This window comes from Procambarus clarkii, chromosome 60 (genome assembly GCF_040958095.1).
Source record: "Procambarus clarkii isolate CNS0578487 chromosome 60, FALCON_Pclarkii_2.0, whole genome shotgun sequence".
Classification (NCBI taxonomy): domain Eukaryota; kingdom Metazoa; phylum Arthropoda; class Malacostraca; order Decapoda; family Cambaridae; genus Procambarus; species Procambarus clarkii.
The window spans coordinates 18,130,813-18,157,209 of NC_091209.1; the positions used below are offsets into that span (position 1 = coordinate 18,130,813).

Consider the following 26,397-nt stretch of genomic DNA (forward strand, 5'->3'; position numbering starts at 1 on the left):
AAGCTAAAAATCTCTGAATACATCAAACCTGGATACATATATTATTATTTCAAGGGTTTAACTCTTATGACTGCCAAATGAACTATTTCACCCTTATCATAACTTCCTAACTTATTAATGTTGTATAACATTCTATTAAAACATAAAGCTTTACAGATTTGATCTCAGATGCTAATACAAAGTTGTTTAAGGAAGTAACTAAGGGGTTTTACATACAATAAGCAAAATATTTGTCTATTTTAGTGCAGATGATTGTCAAACATCCATAAGCCTTTATCTAAATTAACGTATGAATGAGTCTGAGAATTATACGACAAAATCTAAACACAATTTAAAAATTCTAATCAGATACTAGACTCGCCAGATTATATATTTCAGTTACTTGATAATGGACGAGCACTCCTATGTAGACTGATAATATAAAACTATAATTATGTTTATTACCACATCAAAAATAATTACTGCATGTAAGGCATTGTCTTTGAGATTAAAACCAATGTGATAACATTTAATTAAGTCAACAATCATGTAGTCACGAGGAGGATCTACAGACATTGATCAGTACAAACAAATAACTTGCAACGGTACTAGAGTGTAGAGTCAATGCAAGTAATACTGGAAATACTCACAAAAATGCAAATGCAATGAGAGCGCATAAAACCACAAGGGCATCTAAGACATTCCACAAGTCTCTAAAATATGCCCCTGGATGGCATACAACACCTAAATCAACAACCTGAAATTTGGGACGATTTCATTATTGTAAGGTGATTTCTTTACTCATTCCTAAGGTCTGAGAATGACTGTACTTTAAACTGCGAACATTAATTCATGTGAATATTTGATAAATTATGATCCCTGGAAATATAGTATATAAGAACACAGCAGTGAGCAGCAATTTGTATGGAATGTTCAATGAATACTGTACAGCATTTGAAAAATAAAGAAAAGGAAGAAATACAGTACAGTATTTGCAAAATAAAGAAAACTAGAAAATTTTGTGTGTGTAAATATGCACACACACACATATATGTGTACATGTGATTTTACTTTACTGACTGCTTGCAATGACTGAGCTTCAGCTCCTGAGCCATACCATTTGGCCATTAATCAAATGGCCAAATGCCTCCTCAACATTATAGTTTACCATAAAATATAATGACTAATCGATTACCCATGCCAACTTTAAACATTAAGATGACTGAAATATAAAGTTCTCGTTAATGTTTTGCCTCTTATCTGATATATTATGTCTTGTGACAGGATAAAATACTCCTGCAAAATTATAAATATTTGGCCTTTATTGGTAGGTTGTCTGGCCTATCATCTGTGCCAGATGACGTCACAGATAAACTAACACAATTTAGACCCATGGCTAAATAAGTCATGACACATCTTAAGCTTAATGGATAATAGTTTAGTCACTGTCTTTATATTTGAATATATGTGTGTGTGTGATTATCAAAATGTAGTTAAATGATGAGAGTTACACTTACTGAGTGTCCCGTCTTTACTATCACCGTTGTCATGTCACGCTTTGAGACTGTTGATGATTATGGCATTCGCCACCTTCTAACTTGAATTGTGTAATTACCTAAGTGTAGTTACAGGATGAAAGCTATGCTTGTGGTGTCCTGTTTCCCCAGTACTCTTTGTCATATAATGTTTTGAAACTACTGACAGTTTTGGGCTCCACCACCTTCTCACTTAATTTGTTCCAACCATCTACCACTATATGTGTATGTGTATGTGTGTGTGTGTAATTACCTAATTTTTGTGTGTGTGTGTGTGTATGAGCCAATGAAAACAATTAAAATTTATAAATGGGAAAATATTATAGTATAACTAAGAATAAATTTTTATGTACTGGATGAAAATTTGTTTGGTGGTGATGAATGAAGCACAATATTTTTTTTACTTGTAAAGATAAAATACAAATTTTGAATGGGAATATAGAGAAAGAAGTCAAGGAACTGGTAACAGGACAAGAAAATAGAGAAGGAAGACGACAATTTTTGTTTTTACAACAAGCCTAAAGCAGTGAACAACAACAATGTGAGATAGGGGGGCATGCATTTAATTAAACATTGAAATTATTATGATGTGTAAACAACAGAATACCTAGGACAGAGATCAATTGAAATTTTAAGGAAATAGTTGTCAACAAATTTTTTCTTCGTATATATGTAATGCCATTTTCATTGGAATAATGTAAAGTAGGACCTGTCATAAAACAATGACTATCATCTACAGAAGAAGGCTCAGTGTATTGTGATATAGAAAGCTTTGGAAATATTGTGTGATGTCTACACCAGAAATTTTGTTTACCTTTCTTAATGCTTACATAAAACATATTCACCAAGATGCATTGTGCTAATAGGTAAACATTTTCAAAATATGTTTTCACCATTGCACTTTCATTAAATGTTTTTTTAAATGTTTTTTAAATCTTCAACAAATCTACACAAGGGCTTCCATATAAACTTAAATGACAGGGTCCACAGACAAAATAACTACTATGCTGGAAGTATAAAATACACTCGCCAACACGGATTTTTAAAAGCAAATCAAGCTTAAAATGTTATTTTTGAATCACTGCTTATTTCTAAAGCAAGGCATAAACAAGTTATTCTTTGTGAGGGTACATTAATGATGGGGCTACAGCCTTACAAACTTCAATTAATATTATCAGATTTAAAAAATCCAAATTCTTACAATCTATTTCATAAGGAAATAGAATTTCAAATAGATCCTCATATACAGTAGTCTCAAAACAATCAAGATTAGAAACCAAGTTTAAAAAACAACACAGAACATTACTACACATTTCATTTCATTACATCAAGTGATATAAAGATATTGGCCTTCCTAAATGCAAATCATGCACAATTCACATCTCACTTTGTGATATTAATTCAAGCAGTGTTTAGGAAAAACCTTTCCACTTATAACAACTATTCAAGATCATCTAGTGATCAAACACCAACAAATGCTGATGATGATAAGTTCATAGAATTCCAAAGCAACAGAAAGCGAAACAACAATAATTTTGGGGGAATTACTGGTGAGAATCACTAGCCTATGAATGAACTTGGAAATAAGACGTCAACATATGATGCTACCAAGTACTGTCCTGTACAGTACTTCCAAGTGAGGAGTGATATAGGTGAGCAACATCACACTAAGAATGATACTCCTATACACCATCAAGCCAAGAAATGACACCACTTAGAGTGAAAACCAAAATAACAGTAAAACTGAATACAGTATTATCATCCTAGGTCTGAGACTATTAAGTGCTTATTACCTAAAACTAATGAAAGATATGCAAGTACCAACATTCAAAGTTGATAAATTTGAATACTACTAGATGTGATATGGTAGTAGGAATGCCACCGTCCAAACCAATCTTACTGCACAGTGTAACACTCCCTCACAACACCATTTGTGGGTGATATACACATATAGTTATATCATGGTCCAGGAAATGACTTCTAAAGATCAATTAACTTTAAACTCAAATCAGCTATCAATAACTGATAATATGGTGATTTCAACATACTTTATTTTTTTTTTTACCAGCTTTACAAATTGTCTAACCATTTCAATTAACAATAATTTGCAATGATTCAAAGACTTAGTAAAAGACTGATCATTCAACAAGAAGGATATGTAGTTTTGCTGTGACTAACATATCTAATGCATAAAGTCATTAAACATTCAATATAGCAGACTGCCAGCTCCAATTTTTAAAATTATGATTTGGACCAAGAGTCCAGCAGTAAAACAACCAGCGTCAATTAACTTGAAATACTCTTACATAGAGTGTAAATATCAAAATTAAATATTGTACCTCTAAACTGCTTTACAAGCCAATGTTTTTGTTAAATCTATTACTGAAGTTTTCTTAATGAGACCTCTACAATATTTACCTAAGGTCAAACTTATCTTGAAATTATCTATTTCATTATAATTTGGCAAAACTTCAAAATGTTATGAATTCTATGGACCTACTGCATTAGTGTAAGAGAGGACTATATTAGATTGCCACATATTAAACACCACCATATGAGAAGTAATACTATTGAGTATCAAATACCAGTGACATCTACATGTAACAAAATTTATAGCTACAGTAATGCAAAGATGTTCCCCAAACTAAGTGTTAAACCAATAATTACTACTAAGCCAATAAAGATGCACGATAAAACTATTAACTAGAAAAATTATTCTAAAAGTGTGAGTTCCATTAACTCAAAATGATTATTAGCACCATTAACTTTAGAATGAACTGATCAGATGACTAATGTCAATAAGTTTATAATCATACTTTTCTATCTTGACAAATACTATGAAGTACCGTCAGTTCAACACCAATTAATGTTTACAATAACTAACTAACAATATCAAGTGCTACAAGAAGAGTCACGCAAGTGAGAAGTGTAGTACAAAGTCCTAACACAATGCTCAGAGAAAATATAATCCCAAGAATAGCTCCTAGGATGTAAAACAACCCATGTCTGATACTGATAAGTATAACCATCCACAGACATGTTATTTTCAGTTTCACAACCTAAGAAACGCTGTAAATGAATACTACAGCACAGAGATGATGCATACAAGTATCATACAGCAATCTCTGCCCCAGGAGAGATGCAAATGAGCATCACATGGAGATATGCAAGAGAACCACAACCCCTGCACAGAAGTTGTACATGAGTATCACAACCCAAGGAGATGCAAATCATCAACACCAGTCCATGTAATACATAAGTACCACCATTTCAGTAATATATTTTTAAGCATCACCACATCTGGAAAATGCATGAGTGCTACCGCCCCAAGAATAATACACATCAGTGTCAAGAACCCAGAAGAATTATACTGAATGCCACTACACATTTGGTATCAGCTTATAGTTTGATGTACAATGTGTAGTGCTTTTCAAGACATCCACCAAAGCAGGTAAATATATTAAGAAGAATATGGGAACTTGAATTTAGTTCACTGACAGATGTCAATCATCTGAACTTAGATCCTGTTATCTAACCTAGAGATTGTGGGAATGCTTGACACAGATCCATGCACCACTGTTCTATCCGGATACATGGTACAAAATTTGCACTGTTTGGACATTTCTAGTTTCATTACCCTGTGTCTAAAGAGTAGTTTCATGGGCCTATGTCCAATGTTTTCATGATCCTTAGGTTAAGTATCCAATTCACTGTTCAGATTATATAATCTGTCATTGACTCAAATACAAGTTCAAAGCTTCTATTTCAATAGGAGTGCATATTGTCAAATTTCTTGTAAAAACTGTACATTGTACAGCCAAACTCCAAACAGGTACCATTTCAATAACGCATGGAACATTACCATTATGAATTTAGGACTCATAAATAACAATGGAGAGTAATATCACCCTAAGAGTGATATATGCAAGTGCCAACAACAAGATATTAACACACTGTTCCCTAACATCTATTATGGAATTCAGTTAGTAACATGAGAGTAAAAACTTTTGAGTCGGTCATACAGAATGGGTACTACATACACAAGGAACCCTACTACTTGTTGTGTATACCTCTGAATCATCACTCGTGATATGATACTGGTGAAAATCATTGATCGGTGATATAAGCAGATACAACTGTCTCTTAATGCAATTTTTTTTTTATCAACAGTCAAAAGGTAGAAAGGATGACTAATATTAGTTCTTGCATGGCACCGATAAGCATCGTTATACAATAACTTAAAGTACTCTAAAGATTATCGTCACTTCAGTAAGTACCATTAACAGAAGATTACAAATAAATATATGATTTAATTCCAAGAAAAGAAGAGAGATTGTCATGCATAATAATGAATATTACAGAGAAGAATGCTATAAACCCTTTGGAATTATGGTGACAAGTACCACAACGTGGAAATGTTCCACAAACCCAGTAATATTGATGAAGACCAGTGACGGGAAATTGATGGTACTAAATAACAGAAAAAATGTCAAGGATGAATGCCCTAAGTACAAGGATACCAGTAACTGTCTCCATAGATGATACTGATGAATATGGTACTACTCATCTAAGGATATCAACAGCATTAGCCTGATAATGATATCCAAAGTACCACAAATCAAAACCTATCGGTATCAACACCAGATGATGAAATTCAAGATTATTACACACTACTGCTAAATCTAGGATGACACTAACATCAGTAATCCAAGGATGATACCTGCATCAATAATCCTAGGGTAATACTAGCATCAGTAATCCAAGGATGATACTAATATCAGTAATCCAAGAATGATACTAACATCAGTAATCCAAGGATGATACTGGCATCAGTAATCCAAGGATGATACTGGCATCAGTAATCCAAGGATGATGCTGGCATCAGTAATCCAAGGATGATACTGGCATTAGTAATCATAAGATGATACCAACATCAGCAATCCAAGGATGATACTGATCAGTAATCCACCAAGCCAAGTAAAATACTGATAAGACTACTAACCCCCTGCATGATACAACTGGTACCATGAACCTAACAGATAATACTAGAGCCTTAAAATAAACAAGAAATCACATTATCAACAACACAGCACACTTTTTAGGTAACATAAATGACTATATATCAATAACATGGGATTTTGCTAGGTTAGATGAAACCTAAAACAAATGAAACAAACAATGTACCAGGGTGCACATCTACTCACATCATATCAAAACAAAATGAAACGGCGGCACATATGACAACCACGGAGTCCATTATGTTCCAAAAATCCCTGAGGTACGATCCAGGGTGGAATATCACCCCTAAATCTATGACCTGTTAGAGAGATGCAAGGGTGTCAGTGGTTAGTGCAAATCTTAAGTCATGTGGGAGGAACATCTTTATTCTGGTACAGTGAAAACATCAATATTAAGTGAGTAAATAATTCAGGTGAACTGTACCACTGAGAATATTAGTGCTTTCTAGATCAACTACATTTGAAGAGTTTTAATTTTAAATATTAAGACGACTTGCCCTTTGTATTTAGCCCATACAGGCACTTTAGGAATTAATGTGTTGCATTTTAAATCATCTAGATACAAGATCCTCTCATTTTGAATACACAATGAAAAATGTTTGGGCTTACCTCTTAATAATATAAAATATTTTCATGTGAATGGAAATGTCAACCCTCATTTATCCAGACACTATCAACCCTCAGGAAACCACCAAGGTAATTTGTTATGATACATAATACTGTACTACCATGATGATATATATATATTGTTCCTAGCTCAAGATGTCGTATAAATAATGCACACTCTACTGAGGATTAATTTTCAAATACTCTTATACATTATTTTATATTTGTAGAATACCTGCCCATTTACTATTTGCACTCCTTTCACCACGAGACGAGCGTAAATGTTTACAGGGAAGAGTTGCGTAGGGTATATCAAGTGTAATATAACCTTTATCACATTCATACAAAACTTTAATACAATGAAAGGAAATAAACAGATGTTTTCACTTTCTTACAGAATATCATTGATATTCACAGTGCTCAGTAAATTCAAGTGAACTCACTGCCTCCATTCCTTTACTGCATAACATGTAGGGGATAGTTTTCCTAATTCCTGACCGGTGGTTTACAGACCATGTGTGTGTATATATGTAATATTCAACTCTTCTTTCTGAAAGATCTTATTTAGCACCTTTATCTTTTAGGAACTCATTCATCATATCTATAGATAAAATTTGTAGTTTTTCCCACATCTACTATCACTATGAATACTATAGTTAGCTTATACAAATTCTACATATATATTTTCACATGTCAGTGCTTTCATATAAAGAATAAATATATGCTGATCAGAACCCATTTCATATTTAAAGTTATGTTATGAAGAATATAGATGTTTAAGTAAACACCACCATTACTTCACTCATATCATAATTAAAGTGATTTTTATTGAAAGCATTAATCAAGGACAATTTATGTAAATCTACATATATAATATTGAGAGTACAGTATATCACATTTACTATAAATCTGTATTTGCCGATTAAATTCTATGACTGGGTCACCAAACTAGCAGAAGAGAATGAACGATGGGTAGACTGCAGCTTCCTAGACTGTACAAGGGCCTTAGAAAATATGCACGATGGAGAGACAAGTGGCAAAAGATATTGGACTGAGTCAGGGGCAATGGAAAGGAAATAATGAGCCATAATCAGAGAATGTGTCAGATTGGATAGGAGTGGAAAATAGTGTTCCACAGGGGGGTCTGTCTTAGGATTGTTGCTTTTTCTAATTTATATAAACAACCTACCAGAGGGAGACAACTCACTAAATGTCAATTTTGGCAGATGATGCCAAATTAATGAGGAAAGTAAGAACTAAAGAAGACTTTAGAATGCTGTAAGAAGACCTTGACAAACTTCAGAAATGAGCAGATAAATGGCTGCTGGAATTCATTTTGAGTAAGTGTAAGGTAATGAAGATGGATAAAGAGTAGAGTAGACCTGTAGGTAACTACACCAAAAGGGGAAGACAACTACATGAATCAATAAGAGAACAAATTAAACTTGAGAAAGTACAGAAGTTTCCAACTAGATTAGTTCCAGAATTGAGAGGGCTCAGCTATGAGGACAGGTTAAAGGAATTCACCTTCACAAACATAGAGGAAAGAAGAAATTGAGGGAATATAATCACTAGATACAAGATCCTCCAAGGAATACACAATGTAGAAAAAGGAAGTCTATTTAAATTAAAAGAGGTAGAACAAGAGGAACATAGTTTAAAATTGGACACACAATTGAGCCACAGAGATGCAAAGGATAGCATCTCTATGTACAAGGGTAAAGGAGAACCCTTTATACCCTTTAGGGGTAATCGACAAGTGGATCGCACTGAAGGAAGAGGTTCTTGAAGCCAGTACCATCCACAACTTTAAGAAAAAATTCATAGAAACTTTAATGTTGAAAGAGGTAAATAGTAGAGCAGGTTTAAATGTCTAGTAGGTAGGGCATAAAGATCTAGATCTCACTCCCCCATAGTAACTGATAGGCAAGCACACACCTCAAAAACATATAGGCTATGAATAAAACATATTTCACCAAATATGTCTGTGCACTGCCTGAATCTTGTAAAGAGAATATTAATAGACTCCAGTGTTATATCTTCCTTTACTTCTAAAATACAATTTGCTACCAGGTAACCGAGAGTTTAAGGTATCTAATTAAAACATTTTGGCTGGCAAACATAATAACACTGTTTTCATGTATGTGACGAGATAAATGAGGGTTGACTGCATTAGTTGACCAATGTAATGAAGCTTTTTATTTAAGAGATTTTTTTTACTCCAATGGTGCATGTACCAAAACTACACTTGACACACACACGCACACATAATTACACTTAGGTAATTACACACACACACACACATACACACTGGTGCATGTACCAACACTACACTTGACACACACATACACATACACACTACTTTACACACACACACTTCTCAACACCTAAATCAAAGTAAATATAGTGTATCTATAGTGTCACGTTCACTGGACAATAATGAATACTTGAAGTGAGTACACATACATTGCAATGTATACTCAAAAGAGCACACATACACTACAATGTATACTAGAAGAGTACACATACACTGTAATGTACAGTATACTTAAACAGTACATATATACAGTTATGTATACTAAGAGTACACACACACTGTTATATTTACTAAAAGAGAGAGTACACATACACTTATATATACTAAGAGTGAATAAATGTATACTGTAATGTAGATGTGCTACCACTAACAGCTATAATAGGTGAAGTCAACGAATAATCAATTCAATATGTGACATAGATAAAGGTGGAACACAGTTCTTGCTACAGCTGGGGGGGGGGGGGGGTAGGGGTTTATTAACTAAACCCCCATAAAGGCGAAAAGAACAATTTAAAAAGCAAAATATGAAGAGAAATAAAATAAAACTGTGTATAAAGTCACTACCAGAAATGAGTGTATGATCTGAAAAGATCATACACTCTTGTATGATCTTAAGTAATGTTAATGTAATGAAAAGTAATGTTGAACAAAACAAAATTACGGTATATTAATGAATGACGCTGATGATAAATGCTGTATGCTGTGTTGGAGTTCAATAAAACTACTTATAGGTAAAGTTATAGAAAAAAAAGCTTAATAACGATATATAAATCATTTCTTGAAATGAGTTGCAGTATCATGGAGGATGATCACTAATATTAATACTGTGATGAATTAAAAAAAGAGAGATACTTAAGTGATAATGACAAAGTTGATATATAAAAGAATGTAGAAAAAGGGCCATAAAACTACAAACGTGTAAATGTTATGTAATAATGTTGATTGATTATTAAAAAATATAAGTGTTGGATGTAATGAAATGCCTTTTTCATTACTTTTGTAGGTCTTTGGTAGCTTCCTGTTCCTTTCTACCAGTTCAATCCATGCCAGGCTCTTGTGAGTCATATAGTGAGGATACAAGGCCAAAACCTGCCCCCCCACCCCCTCCTTCTAAAGAGGTGTAAGAATCAGGGAATCGTAGATCACCCTAATAAAGAAAAAGCCACCAAAAAAGCAGCGTTGAATCAAATGAAATGCCATTTCCGGGAGAGCCCCGGAGACTCCCTGGAGTTATCGGACTGATAAATGAAATATTAGTCTGAAGCTTCAGTTACATGGAGTTCTGCCTACCAGGAACCATGAGCCAGAACCTGGCTCCATCAGAAAGGTGCAGGGAGTAATAGCCTATGAAACTCCACTCTTTGAGAGTATATTCACGTCTGCCATCGACCGGGATTAGGAACCCAAAAAGGTAGGCATCCGAAACAAAATCCCAACTGGTAGAAAATTGCAACCAAAGACCGAACAGAGCTCAAGAACTCCCCCGAGAAAAACAATGCAACAAGCAAAACATCTTCAATCCGACATGACGCTCATTCACACCTTCCCCCAGAAGGGGGGGACGGGGGTGCTTACCTGAGCTGGCTGCTTGCCCACCAGTTCGAAGACTGAGCAAATGAAAACAAAATCTGCCGACCAGAGGAAGTGAGGGTGCCAGAGAGCCTCTGGAGCTCACCCAGAAAATGGATGCTGGTTTTCTGTGGGGGAGGCCTGTCGGCTCCCTGGAGCTAGATACCCAAAGATAAGTAAAAGAGGGATTTACCTAGGAGCTGGCAGCACCACACTCCTCATGACGAAGATGGGACAACTGGCTGCAACCGACAAGGCCGCTGAAGGCCCAGAACATTCACAAGATAACGGGCGGCCAGGACCCTGTTCGATCACTTAAACCCCCAAGCACAAATGACAGCCCAAGACATATTACCAAAACCCGAAGCAAGAGCTGCAATCTTGCTGCGAAGTGTTCTTGAAAAAATAGAAAAAGTATTCTTTTGCAAACAGAGTGGGAGATGATTGGAACAAGTTAAATGAGAAGGTGGTGGAGGCCAAAAGCATCAGTAGTTTCAAAGCATTATACGACAAAGAGTACTGGGAAGATGGGACACCACGAGCGTAGCTCTCATCTTGTAATTACACTTTGGTAATTACACTTAGGTAATTACCAAAATAAAGAACAAATACACAAGAAAATGGCCTCCACAAGACAAAAGACATAGTCCAGGATGGCCAGCACTTATCTGAAAACTGGAACGCGAAGAGCGCTGGGGCAGGAAGAGAGGTGTAACAAATGAGCTTCATAGACATAAGTGCCAAGCAATGTGACTGAGATGTCAATACTAGTGGATCAAGGAGGAAGGAAAGCAGTTCTACTGATGGTGCACAGGTGATACTACTGTAAGAATTGCTTCACCACCTTGTAGTTTAAGAATGATGGGGGGGCTTCGTTGTCAAGTTTTCTATGCTATGTTTAATTTACTGCTTGTATGTTTTGGTTAATCCACCTTTCTGGTGGGCTTTTCTTGGCTGCGGTGATCCCCTGCTCCTTGTGTCCTCTTAAGAGGAGGACAGGTTTTGGCTTCAGGTTCTCAGTAGGTTTATATGACTTGCAAGGGTCTGGCATGGACTGAATTAGGTGGAGCTTATCAGATAGCAAGCACCAAGCAGACACCAAATGGAGCCCTCCCAGAAAAAAAAATAATTGATACTTGAAAAATATCTTCAATTGACTCTCAAACAACTCCTCATTAGAATAAAAACCAATTTAATTAATAGACATCTGGAGGAGTTACCTAATCCTGCATTCAATTTACTTCAATATGTCAATATGATATGCAGGGCCAGATGTGTAATTCTGTATATGTAATTCAAAATAACAACAACAGTAAACCATAAAATACTGTATGTATATTCAAATAAATAAATACTGTATCATGATTTATATGAAACAAAATACCTATAATTCCATTGCTTTCTTGCTTTGAAGATACATAGCATACTATAATTATATTAATATTTATATTTTTGTAATTTATTATGGAGCCACCACTTTATGGGCCCTGGTTCAACCTCAACACTGCACCATGATTCACTGTTAATCCTGCACTTGGGAAAAAACTTTATGGGGCCCCTATTTACGTGAGGCCCCAAGCACGTGCTTATTGTGCTTAATACTTAATCCAGCGCTAATGATATGTAAACTTTACATCCAGATTAATCCTTTGCAGATATCGTATAGCAAAATTTACTGAATTATAAGCTTTACTTGTTTGATATAATGAAATATATTAATGTTTTGATGATTTAACAGATTTTTAAGTTAAATAAAAAATCTGTTACAAGCTTTACCTACTGGCAAAATAATCCATGACAACATGGCATACTCAACAAGTTGTTGTTATTGATTTAGGGGTGATGACGATTGAGGGATCGGATGCATCCAACTTAGCAAGTTCTAATTTAATAAACATTGGATGCCCAAGATGCATCATCCTCTTGGATAATTAATGATTAGAGAAATGATTTCAGGATATTCAGATCATATGGTGCATTAATGCATTACCACAACACTGATATGTTCACTTATAAACTTAAACTAAACATAACTTTTACAATCTGATCTAATACAATTATCCTAATTATTCCTTAACTCAGCTTAATGTAAGTAAAACTAATCATGTGTATGTGTGTGTGTGTGTGTACAAATACTTTAGATATTGTGTATAATCTTCTAAATCACTATTCAAAAAACCAGCGTTGAATGTAATGAAACGCCATTTTCTGGGTGAGACCCGGAGGCTCCCCGGAGCTTTACCGGCTGATATGCTAATGTCAGACTTTGGCATCAGTCATGTGTATGGAGTTCTAGGGCCTACCGGGGACCACGAGCCAGAACCTGGCCCCCTCAGAGAGGCAAGGGGAGCAATGGCCTATAGAAACCCCCGTGTGGTTGGAAGCATTCTATGTCTGCCATCGACCGGGTCAAGCATCCAGAAAGGTAAGCATTCCAAAACAAACCCCTATTCTGGTGAAAATTGCTACCTAAGCCGAACTAGTGAATAGAACTCTTCAACAGAAAACACGGAAACTAGTATGACGTCATACGTCACCGCGCCGCTGTCTGCGCAGCTCCCCCCTCCCCGGGAGGGGGAAGGGGGAGCCCCAGACCTCCCACGCCGGCTATCCACCCATCAGTTCTGAGGCTGGATGTCAAAACACGCGAAAAACGCCGACCGGAGGGAGGGAGGGTTGCCGGGGAGCCTCCGGGTCTCACCCAGAAAATGGCGTTTCATTACATTCAACGCTGGTTTTCTGGGGGGAGCCCCGTCGGCTCCCCGGAGCTAACTACCCACAGAGGAAGGTCAAAGGGACAAAACCGGGAGGCGGACACCACGCACCCCCCAAGGAGGCGAGACAACCGGCAGCAAACGCCAACCCAAGGCGCCACAGCCCCGAAAATCCCGGGAACAACACGAGAACCACGAGCAGCAAGGCCCCTGCACGAACACCAAAAATCCATGCCCGAAAGACTGCAAGGCCACGTCGCCCAGACGGCAGCGAGAGCAGCGAAGCCACGAACGCCACAGGCATAAGGGAAGAACACAGGCAGCTTAGCCACAAGAACACGGCTGACCACCTGGGACACCATCACCCGCGAACCGGGAAGAACAGAACCGGATCAACGCAAAACGCGCTCCGGACCCAAACGCCGTGGCACGCAAACAACAGCAGAGGGCCGCCACTGAACACAAAAACGACACACCCCCGGCCCGACTAACAAAGCACCAACAAACCCTGGACCCCTCCAGAATGCAGCAGCCCCACCCCGCGCCAGAAAAGATGGAGACTGCTGCCATCAAACAACCAAAACGCTAAAACCGAAGGAGCAAGAAAACACAGCGAACCGACCCCCAGAGGCAAAGGCCCAAAGGAAAGAGCCGACGAAAAAACACACCGGAACCGAAGGGGCACTACCAACCGAGGAGAAGACAGAGCACGCTGACCAGAGACCAGGATGGTGCAAGCGGCGCACGAACAGGCCGGAGGTGAAATGACGCACAAGACAGCTGACTAACGGTGCAGAAGCAACACCAAGACCGAAAGCAAGCTGAAGCGGCTCCGCCTGCGCCGCACGAAAAGAGGCGACAGTATGTGGCAAGACGACGGCCCCCAACCCCCACTAGAAAACCAAGCCGAGAGTAAACCAAGCCAACAAGAAGGACCCACCGAAGAAGGGACAGGAAAAGGAAGGACCGCCAAAATACCCCATACTGCCGCCAAGAAGCACGCAGGTGGGACACCTACCACGAAGCCACCCGACCACCAACCGGAGGCGAGACCACGAGGCAGAACATAAGCAGCCCCGACAAGGCCCCCCCGAGCCCAGGAAAAAGGCGGAGCCGCGAGAAGATCTCGGGCGCGACCACCGAAACCCAGGCGGCACAAGGAGATGGAACGTCTGCCGAACAGAAAAACTCCGAAGCATGCAAGCCCGCCAGGAGTTCAGAAACGACGGGTCCGACGCGAGACATCGCAAGAACCCCCCCAAAAAAATTAAAACAACAACAACAACCGGCAGGGCAAGCTAGGAAAACCAAAGAAGGCGGAAGGGTCGCCGCCAGAACAGGACCCGAACCAAGGGGCCCGAACAACTGCAACAGACCGAAACAAAGAAGCACATCACAGGACACAGGCTGACCAACGCCTAAGAACACACGCAGAACATTCCTGCTGCAGAAGAGGCAGGAAGAAAGAGCAGAAGCACAAAAAAAAAAAAAAACAGGAGAACAACCAGGGGTGGACAATCAGGCAGGGACAAAAACCCCACGCAATCCCCAGGCACAAAACGGCAGCAAAGCGCCACTCCACAACCGGACACAGGAACAAGGACACGCCACCGTGAAACACGGTACCAATGCTCACGTGCAGCAGCAGCAGCAACAGGCACCACTGCAACATGCAACATGTAAATAGCAACTCCCCTCTGCAAAGGCAGAGAACGGAGCAGGCAGACCCCAGACAGGGCCAACGGAGACACGACAAAACCCTGCAGGCCCAGAAACCTGCACCAGGCGACCGACGGCGGAGAACCCCGCTCGATACCTGCTGGATGAGGTACTGGGAGCTCTTTTACACCTCAAGCCCGGCCCAAGGTCAGGCCAGACCGGCCAGAGGATGGCCCACCAGGCAGCTGCTAGGAGCAGTCCACCGGCCCACATACCCCCACAACCAGGACGGGCCGGAACTGCCATACGAAAACAGGCCAGTGCGCCCTGGAAGTCCACGGACGAACCAGCAAGAAGGCTTATGCTCGCAAGTAGGTCGTGTAACAAGCACAGACCACTGATGGTAATACAGTGTTCCCCAAAAGTGCCAATAGCACCACTGCACTCCACTGGTACTATCCCGCAAGTTCTACCAGATAGGCGGGACCCAAGAGCCAGAGCTCAAATCCTGCAAGCACAGCCAGGAGCCTCACCAGGTGAGTACAGAACCAACCCTACAACCCCCACACCTCACAACATTAAAAAAGGAGGGTCCCCTGAACGACTGTAGCATGGGTTGGACATGCACAGGAGGGGGACAGGAAGGGGTGATAAAGGGACAGTCACTGGTGTGCGAACGGTCTCAGTCGTACAAAATTATACCTAAATAAAGACAGGTATATGAACACCGCCGCATCCAGCGCCCGGCCAAAAGACGCCAGACCGCAGAAACTCACCTGGCGAATGGTGGCTCGAACTTGACACGACTCAACCGTGCCCAGAAGAACTTGGGAGCACCGCCAGGTGAAGACGCCAGAGCCGGACCCGCAGGAGAACAGGGAGAGGCGAAGGAGGCGGTCCACACCCATGACACAGAAAACCGCGGTGTCCTCCCCACAACTGGGAACCAGGACACCCCTGGCGCAAAGGGGCACATACCGCAGCCAGGGAGAAGAACGAGAGGCGAAGCACTGTAGCAAAAAAGGGCGCAAAACCCCAGCACTGAACCATCGCCCAGACCAAAACAAACTCCACGGCGCATGCGCATAACACGCTGGCCGAACCGCACACCCTCCCTGTGGGAAGGCGCCAGCCAGGACTATTGCACGAGAAAAAGAGCCAAAAGAGGAAGCAGGAACAAGAAAACCGGCCAAAGAAGCAAAGAGCCCAAAAAAAAAAGGGAACCCAAACGGGCGACAAGTAGCCCAAACGGGCGACAAGTAGCCCAAACGGCCGACAAGTAGCCCAACCGGGCGACAAGTAGCCCAACCGGGCGACAAGTAGCCCAACAGGGCGACAAGTAGCCCAACAGGGCGACAAGTAGCCCAACAGGGCGACAAGTAGCCCAACAGGGCGACAAGTAGCCCAACAGGGCGACAAGTACTAGGAGCCGACAGACGTTCCAATAATGCGGGAAGTAGCGAAAAACCTTCCCGTACCCTCGAGAACACAGAAGCCAACACTAGTCCCGAAGGCACACGAAGGCGCAGGCGCACCCGAGATCAAAAGTCACGCAGAACCCCATCGAACGGGGAAACATGACAAAAACACCGTCCCAAAAAGCGGGGGAGGAAACATCCACCCACAGGACGGAACCAACCGACTCAAAGGCCAAGGAACCGAGCCCGGGGAGGGGCCGACGTCCAACAGCACGTACGGCGAGTGGGGAGGAAAAACCCCACTCCGCGTAACCACAAGCCCCGCCTAGAGGGGGATAAAACCCCCCACGGGGTCTAACGGGGCCAAGGCCCCCCAAGTCAGCCCCTCCCCAGCCCCGGGAACCTACACGACAGGCCCCGGGGCCGAGCCGTTCCCCCAAAGCCCCGGCCGTACCAGAAAACCGGGGCAGCCGTGAAAACACTAAGGAAGGGAGCCCACTGGCAGACTCATACAACACGGCTGGAGGAACAGGCCCAAATGCCCCCGTCACTACCCCGGAAGGGGAATTCCCCGAGACTGCCCGAGTCTCAACACCACCAAACACCCCGCCCTGAACCTACAGACGGTAAGGAACCGGATGCAGGCAGGAAGGGTGAACCAGGGGAAAAACGAAATACAACGGGGCAGCCCCGGGGCTCCCGGGGAGGAAACCACGAGAACGTTGCCACCACCAAGGCTCAAGTGCAACGCCCCTGCTGCCCGCACCCGCTTTGTTAGCACAACTGGGTAACCGAGCCACAACGAGCAACCAAACTCGCAGGACACCGGGTCGAAGGTGTCACCGACCCCACAGGCAGCAGACGGAGGCAAAACAGAGAGTCACCCAGAGACAAAAGGTGAGAGCAACCCTCAAACTCGCTGGAAGCGAGGGGGGGGCTCTGGGGTCACATCCATCGGACCCGCGCGCCCCCAGGGGTTTCCCAGGGTCCCGAGCGTTTACTTTAAGAGGACTCGCGCTCAGGTAATCCCAGGCAGGGTACTGCTAACCGGCACCCAAGCTACCAAACAACTTTCTAAGAGCTGAACCCCCGGGACGTGTACACTCACGGGGACCTAGCAGGGGGTACCACCAGAAATACTCAGAACACAAGGGACACAAGGGGCAAGAACGAAGGCAGACCCCCCCACCAGGTATATAAACAAAAGAAAAAGAAAACCCCGCAAGAGGACAGCGTACCCAAGCGGAACAGAGCCGGCCGCTATGATTGGTAAAGACAAGCTGCACAGTACCCCGCGCCCCACCAGTGCAAACACTGCCCCTTACTCTAAGGCGAACAAGGGAGACAGAACACCCGAGCACACAAAGAGCGGCCGAAAACCAAGCGGTAAACGGCCAAGCAGGGGCAGGACCCAAGGAACTTGTGGAAGGTGGCCCCAAGCCCCAAGGGCAGTACTTACAGGGCACCTAGGGAAGGGAACCCTAGGCGCATGCAGCCCGAGTACTGAAGAATCACACCCGGCTCACGCACCACCTAGAAAACAGACACCACACTCTAGGTACAGTGCTGAAACAACCACTGGAGCCGGAGCACATAACCATTGCCTATAGCATCAGCCGAAGAACTGATGGGTGGATAGCCGGCGTGGGAGGTCTGGGGCTCCCCCTTCCCCCTCCCGGGGAGGGGGGAGCTGCGCAGACAGCGGCGCGGTGACGTATGACGTCATACTAGTTTCCGTGTTTTCTGTTGAAGAGTTCTATTCACTAGTTCGGCTTAGGTAGCAATTTTCACCAGAATAGGGGTTTGTTTTGGAATGCTTACCTTTCTGGATGCTTGACCCGGTCGATGGCAGACATAGAATGCTTCCAACCACACGGGGGTTTCTATAGGCCATTGCTCCCCTTGCCTCTCTGAGGGGGCCAGGTTCTGGCTCGTGGTCCCCGGTAGGCCCTAGAACTCCATACACATGACTGATGCCAAAGTCTGACATTAGCATATCAGCCGGTAAAGCTCCGGGGAGCCGACGGGGCTCCCCCCAGAAATATTTTATATAGTCTAAAAAATTAAGAATGAATTAGACTACTGTATTATAAATAATCCTATTTCCTATAAATGTTAGTATCTTTAACTTACTTTTAGAATCATCTCTATGGCAAAAACTCCTGTGAAGGCATAATCAAAGTAATTGAGGATCTCATTCCATTCTGAGTCCTCTCTGACAGGGTCCTCAGAGGCCAAGGCAATACTTGATAAACTGATGACAATCATGATGAAAAAGTCGAAGTAGCGCAGGTTTACTACCCAATGCGCTGCTCTTCGAATTCTGAAAATTAAAATCTATCACAACAGTGCATATTAATAAGAAAATGCAACTGTACTACGATATTTGTTAGCCTGCTTTTTCATAAGCTCATAGTTTACAAGACAGTTTTATCAATTGCTATTTCATATTAGTTTGCTTATAGTTTCTGGACTAGTCCAATTAGTGATTTCCCTTCCCTACTTTCAACAGTGCTTGAAAAATAAGAACTCCAGAGAATTATATAGAGTGACTTATCAGTGATAGCACAAGGCACAAAGGCATGACCCTGGCTGGAGAGACCATTCGGCATGAGGCATGTGAATATAGAATACTGTACATATGCCTTGCATAGATTTGCACATGCATATGAATCATTTATATTATCACTGCCAGCTCATAGCATCTAGCAGAAAATATTAATATAGCAGGCTTGGCTGATTGTCACCTTGCCTTTTGTTTATCAAAATGTTGTATTGTTTCTAGGCAACTAAACAATTTGACTCAGTCTCTCGCTTTATTTCTATTTTTAGTCTCATCTGTCCCAAAACACTATTATCATAATTATTTCTGCTATTTTGCATAATTAAATTTCACTGAGCCCCTTCTCCTACATGACTCGTCAAATACTTACTAGTATGTGTTTACCTAGTTCTCATCTTCTGAGTTCTCAATGTACTATGATATTTTTTTAAACAAATTATATATATCATCATAAACTTTTCAACAATTTTCATTGAGTACAATCTGTTGGTATGATCCTTTCTTCATCATAATTACAATTCTTTGTAATTCAAAGAATCAAAATTGCTTTAATCTATTTGGTAGGAGAACCAAAAGTTCCTTGATTCACTTAACGATCAAATAAAATTATTATGTGCATGTGAATTATTATGTTTTAATTATAATAATTTAGTAATTATTATGTGCTACTTTTGTAACCGCTATGCAGAAAAAGTCAGGGACACCAAAATAAGACAAGTGCTGATAAATTTGAGAAAAAGTCAGTCATATATACAGTAACAAATATCAAATACTGTACTCACGGATTTGTGGGTGAAAGGATGAACATGGATGAATATGGTAACATGGGTTTTGGCCCTCCCATGTCGTCATCTTGGTTATCAGCCTCTTTGGCATCTTTATCTGCATCTCGTTTGCTGCTGTGGGTGGATGTGCATGCTTAGTAAATAACACTCATCACAACTGACTTATAAAAGATAAAGGAGATACAGTATAGTATATAAGAACTAGTGGGAACAAGTGTATGTAAACATAATCAGCATTATTATGGTTGAATGAAGAAAACTAAATAACAAAACCACTAACACACAAATATCATCTGACACTGTGTTGTTCTCAGAACATAATTCCAACAGCATTTATTCTGCTTTTATTTCTTAAAAATAAAAGTCAAATATTATATTGTAATATTTGAAAAAGAAAAAGAAAAATTTAAAAAAAACCAGCGTTGAATGTAATGAAACGCCATTTTCTGGGTGAGTCCCGGAGGCTCCCCGGAGCTATCCCAGGCTGATATGCTAATGTCAGACTTTGGCATCAGTCATGTGTATGGAGTTCTTAGGCCTACCGGGGACCACGGCCAGAACCGGGCCCCCTCAGAGAGGCAAGGGGAGCAATGGCCTATAGAAGCCCCCGTGTAGTTGGAAGCATTCTATGTCTGCCATCGACCGGAACAGGCACCCAGAAAGGTAAGCGCCCCAAAACAAACCCCTATTCTGGTTAAAATTGCTACCTAATACCGAACTAGTGGATAGAACTCCCCAACCGAAAACAAGCAAATTAGTGTGACGTCACACACTGCCGCGCCGCTGTCTGCGCAGCTCCCCCCTCCCCGGGAGGGGGAAGGGGGAGCCCCAGACCCCCCGCGCCGGCTACCCACACCTCAGTTCTTGAGGCTGGATGTCAAAAACGCGAAAAACCGCCGACCGGAGGGAGGGAGGGATGCCGGGGAGCCTCCGGGACTCACCCAGAAAATGGCGTTTCATTACATTCAACGCTGGTTTTCTGGGGGGAGCCCCGTCGGCTCCCCGGAGCTAACTACCCACAGACAGAAAAAGAGGGACTTACCCGGGAGGCGGTCGTCGCTCACCCCTCAACTCGAAGCCGAGACAACTGGCTGCAACCGCCGACCCAAAGCAACACAGGCCCGACGAGGGCCAGGGACATTCACAAGGTAACGAGCAGCCAGGACCCTGTTCGACCGCCAAAATCCCCGCGCCCGAATATCAGACCAAGACACATTCCCAAAGACGGCAGCAAGAGCCGCGAACTTACGAACGTCATGGGCACGGGGATAGACCGCAGGCTGGCTAGACCTAATAACCCTGCGGACGACCTGAGAGACCCGAACCCGCGAACAGGGAAGAAGGGAAACCGGATCAACCCACAGCGCGTCCCCGGACACAGAAGCTGTGGCGCGCAAATAACGGCGAAGCGCCGCAACCGGACACAAAACATGATGCACCCCCGGCCTGACCAACCAAGCATCAACCACCCATGGACCCCTCCGGAACGCAGCAGTCTCATTCTTCGCCAGAAAAGAAGGAGACGGCTGCAAACGAACAAAACTATCACCACGACCAAAAGAGCAGAAACCCCTGCGCCGGAGGAGAGCATGAAGCTCCCCTACCCGACCCCCAGAGGCCAAAGCCAACAAGAAAAGTGCCTTGGAAAAACAATCCTGGACCGAAGGGGCCACAACGAAACGAGTAGATGAAAGGAAAGCGAGCACTCTGTCCAAAGACCAGGACGGCTCAGGCGACGCATGAGCAGGCCGGAGGTGAAACAATGCACGAGACAGCTTGCGAAACGGCGCAGACGTAACATCGATACCGAAAGCAAGCTGAAGCGGCTCCGCCAGCGCCGCACGATACAAAGCGACAGTGTTAGGCAGAAGATGACGGTCCTGAAACAACCACGAGAGGAAGGACAAGACCACCCGAACAGACAAGGAGCTAACACGACGAAGACGCAAAAAGAAACGGAAGGACCGCCAGGAAACTTCATACTGCCGCCGAGAAGAAGCCCTCAGGTGGGACACCAACAAGGAGGCCACCTGATCACCATAGAGATGATGATAGACTCGAGTCAAAAAAACCATACGCGAAGACTCGAGGAGAAGATCGAACCAGCTACGTGACGTACCGGCCCGATCTGCTGAAAGAGGCGGAGCCGCGGGAAAACCCTCGGGTTCGGACACCGAACAACCAGCGCCTGAAACCAAGGCTGGGCCGGCCACCAAGGGGCCAGAAGGACAACTCTCCCCTGGTAAGTCTCTAAGCGAGTCAGGACCTGGAGCAACAGCCGAACTGGGGGAAAGAGGTACAGGAACCCCCACCTCGACCAGTCGAGCCGAAAGGCATCGACCCCGACGGCCTCGCAATCGGGGAAGGGCGCCGCATAAACGGGAAGACGCCGCGAACACGCCGACGCGAAGAGGTCCACCTCGGGGCGCCCGAACGTCTGGCAAAGCCAACGGAAGGACTCGTCGTCGACCGTCCACTCCGTGGAGAGGGGAACGAAGCGAGACAGGGCGTCGGCCAAGACGTTGGACACGCCCTGTACGTGAACCGCCAGGAGAGCCAAACCCCGAGAACTCAGCAGACGAGTCACCCGAAGCGACCAACCCCAAAGAGACAAGGACCGCATCGAACCCCCGCGGTTCAGGCAATGAACCACCGGAGAGCAGTCCGAATGGAGCCGAATCGTCGATCCGCGGGCCACCCGAATCCTCCCCAGAGCAAACCACACTGCCGCGAACTCCCGCACCGTACTGTGAGCTCGACGGAAGGACGGATCCCAACGCCCCTGGCCGGCCTGGTGAGCACTGGTCACAAAACCCCAGCCGAGAGACGACGCATCCGTGTACACATCGAGCGAGGGCTCGGGTAGGCGCCAAGGCACTGAACCCCGAAAAACCCGAAGAGGAAGCCGGTGACGCAGCAACCGACGCAAGTCCCCCGGGGGTCGAACTCTGCGATCGCGAGAGAGGCGGAAGGGGGAACCCCGAAGGAACCAGAACAGCCGTCGAAGCCAAACCCGACCCGGCGGGTAGACCACCATCGCGAAGTTCAGGCTCCCGCACAGCCCCTCGAGCAACCGCCGGGTGACCCGAGGGCCCTCCAGAAACAGACGAAGGCGGGACCGCAGCCGCAGGAGAGACTCCGGAGGGAGAGACAAGGAGGCGGTCCGAGAGTCCCACACGAGACCCAGCCAAGTCCGAACCTGAGAGGGAACCAGATGGGACTTCCTCCAGTTCACCAAGAACCCGAACCCGGCGAGCTGGGAAAGAACCAAATCCCTGGCTAGCAAGCAAGCGGACTGGCTGGGAGCCCAAACCAGCCAGTCGTCGAGGTAGGCCAACACCCGAACACCTAGGAGACGCAAACGAGCCACCACAACCCGTGTAAGGCGTGTGAACACGCGAGGTGCCAGGTTCAACCCGAACGGGAGACAACGAAAGCGGTAACTCAGACGCCCCACTACAAAACCGAGCCAGTCCCTGAACCGCGGATGAATCGGGACATGCCAATAAGCGTCCCGGAGGTCCAGGGACACCATCCAAGCACCCGGCTCCAAGAGGAGCCGAACCTGAGACAGCGTAGTCATCCGAAAGGAGGGGCAATGAACTCAGGGGTTCAGACGGGACAAGTCCAGAATGAACCGCAGGTCCGCGCAGTCCCGTTTCGGAACCGGAAACAGACGGGAAACCCATCTGAGGGACGACGTCGTTTCGACGACGCCCAAGCGTACCCACTCCAAGACGACTCGACAGAGCGCAGGGGAAGAAGCCTGCCCCGCCAGCCCCGACCCCCCAAAGGGGGGAGGGGCCACCCAACGCCACCGCAGGCCGCGAGACACGACCCGAAAGGCCCACGAATCGTGGGACCAGGCGCGGGCGAACAGCGCAAGCCGCCCCCCCATCGCCCCGTCAAAGGGGCAAACCGCGAAAGGGCCGGCGACCCTTACGAGACCCAGAACCCCGCACAGCGCGAACACCGCGCCGACCAGACGAGGGAGGGTCCGCAGGAGGAGGCAACCCCAAACCTGACACCAGAGGCCTACCACGACGAGAGGAACCCCGAGCCCTGGCACGACCTTTCCGGGAAGACCCACCCCGGGACCCCCGGAAAACCAACAAGTCCGACATCGGACGACAAGCCGCCGACGCAGCCTGAATAAACTGCGCCACGGCCGACTCCCCAAACAGGAGAGGACAAAAAGGTGAAGAACGCCTAAGAGCCAGAGCCCAAGCAGATTCCACGGAGGAACCCAGCACCGCCTGCCGACACGCGAGACGGGAAGCATAGAACAGGGAAACCGCATCCCGCAAAATCGGCGTGAACAGCTTCAACAAGGCAGCCGACGAACGCGCAGCCGAGGACAAGGTGCCGGACCCCGGGACGGACCCAAGCGTCCCCACATCCTCCACGAGCCAATCCGAAGACAGCTCCAGGAGGGAAAAGAACCGCAAGGCCGAACACAAAAGGCCCCGAGCGCGCAAGTCCTCCGCCACGAGCGCCGCCGAAAGGGAGGGAACCTGCACATGGAGCTGAATAACGCCCACATCGCGGGGAAGGGCAGGGGCAAACAAGCACTCATTCAGGTACTCAAGTTCACCCCCAGGAAAACCTGAAGCACCGTGGAAGCTTCCCGCCACTCCAGCGTGCGGGAACGACAGAAGGAATGCCAGGAATCCAGACCAAACAAGGGGCAGTCTGCTAGCCAGGATGACTCCGGAACCTCGTAACGGAGCCAGAAAGGGAACGAAGTCCCAAACCTGAACGTGGACGGATCCATTTCCGAGGCATAATCCGGGTCACGCAGGAGGTAAGCTGCAAAGGCCGCTCGCACCACACCAGGTTGGATGCGATAAGCCGAAAACCTCCGGAAGGACGGAACCGACGTACTCGGGGGAACACGGAACCGTACCCGGGGAGGGGCCGACACCAAATCCAACTCGTACGCCGAGGGGGGGAAAGAAAACCCCACTCCTTGTAACAATAAGCCCCGCTCAGTGGGAAGAAAAACTCAGGCGGGGTCCAGCGGGGCCCAAGGCCCCCAAGTCAGCCCCTCCCCAGCCTTGAGGTCCGTCACCACAGGACCCGAGGCCGAGTCCTCTCCCCAAGCCCCGACCCCACAAGACAAGGACGGAGCAGCCGGAAAAGCTGGAGGAAGGGGGGCCCACTGGTCAGACCCTGAAGCTTCGGCCGGGAGACAAGACTCGAATGCCTCTGCCGCCCCCCCCGGAAGGGGCAACCCCCGAAGCTGCCCGAGTCTCGAGATCAAGTAACCCCTGCTCCGACCCCGAAACCCTCAGACGCTTCGGGGCCGGAAGCAGGGGCGGGGGACCAGAACGAACAGAAGGGGAAGGACGAGGAGGTGCGGACTGAACCAGGATCGAAGCGACCCCCACCCCCAAGTCCGGGTCTCGAAAAGCAAAGCGGGGCAGCCCCGGGGCATCCGGGGAAGCAACCAACCGAGCGCGTTGCAACAGACGAAACCTAGACTGCAACGCACGTGCCGCCTGTACCCGAATAGAATCATCAGAGGATTGGGTAAATTGAGTCACAAGCAAGCAGCAACACTCACAGGACTCAGGGTCGAAAGTATCACCGACCCAACAGGCAGCGTGGCAGAGGCAAAAACAATGAGGGTCACCCTGAGACAAGGGGACCGAGCAACCCTCAAACTCGCACACAGCGAGTGGGGACCCCGGGGTCACATCCATCGGACCCACGCGCCCCCTAGGGGATTCCCAGGGTCCTGAGCGTTTACTTTAAGAGGACTCGCGCTCAGGTAGTCCCAGGCAGGGTGCTGCAAACCGGCGCCCAAAACTACCAAGCAAACTTCTAAAGCTGAACCCCAGGGACGTGTACACTCACGGGGACCTAGCAGGGGGCGCCACCGAGGAGAACAGTGGAAGGGCAAAAACAAACTGAATAAAATGACAGAACCCCCCACCAGGCAAAAACAAAAAGAAAAACAAAACCCCGCAAGAGGACAGCGAACCCCAAGGAACAGAGCCGGCCGCGATGTCGGGAATTACAAGCTGAGCAGCACCCTGCGCCCCTACCAGTGCAAACTGCCTCTTACCTGCCGGTAACAAGGGAGAACAGAACACCCAAGAGCCCAACAGGCGGCCGAAAAACCGAAAGGTAAAACGGACCAGCAGAGGCAGACCCCGAGGAGCCTGTGGAAGGTGGCCCCAAGCCCCAAGGGCAGTACTTACAGGGCACCTAGGGAAGGCAGCCCTAGGC

General features: G+C 45.3%; 1 protein-coding gene across 1 annotated transcript in view; it reads right to left on the minus strand.

The window, feature by feature from the left end:
* The window catches only part of cac (calcium voltage-gated channel subunit cacophony), a 749,704-nt gene that overhangs the window by 295,091 nt on the left and 428,216 nt on the right, over positions 1-26,397 (minus strand). The window contains exons 21-23 of the mRNA XM_069307633.1: positions 20,161-20,274; positions 18,949-19,138; positions 6,719-6,831 (exon numbers count right to left, since the gene is read on the minus strand). Of these exons, the coding sequence (XP_069163734.1) occupies positions 6,719-6,831; positions 18,949-19,138; positions 20,161-20,274 (417 nt within the window). The remainder of the gene's footprint in view (positions 1-6,718; positions 6,832-18,948; positions 19,139-20,160; positions 20,275-26,397) is intronic.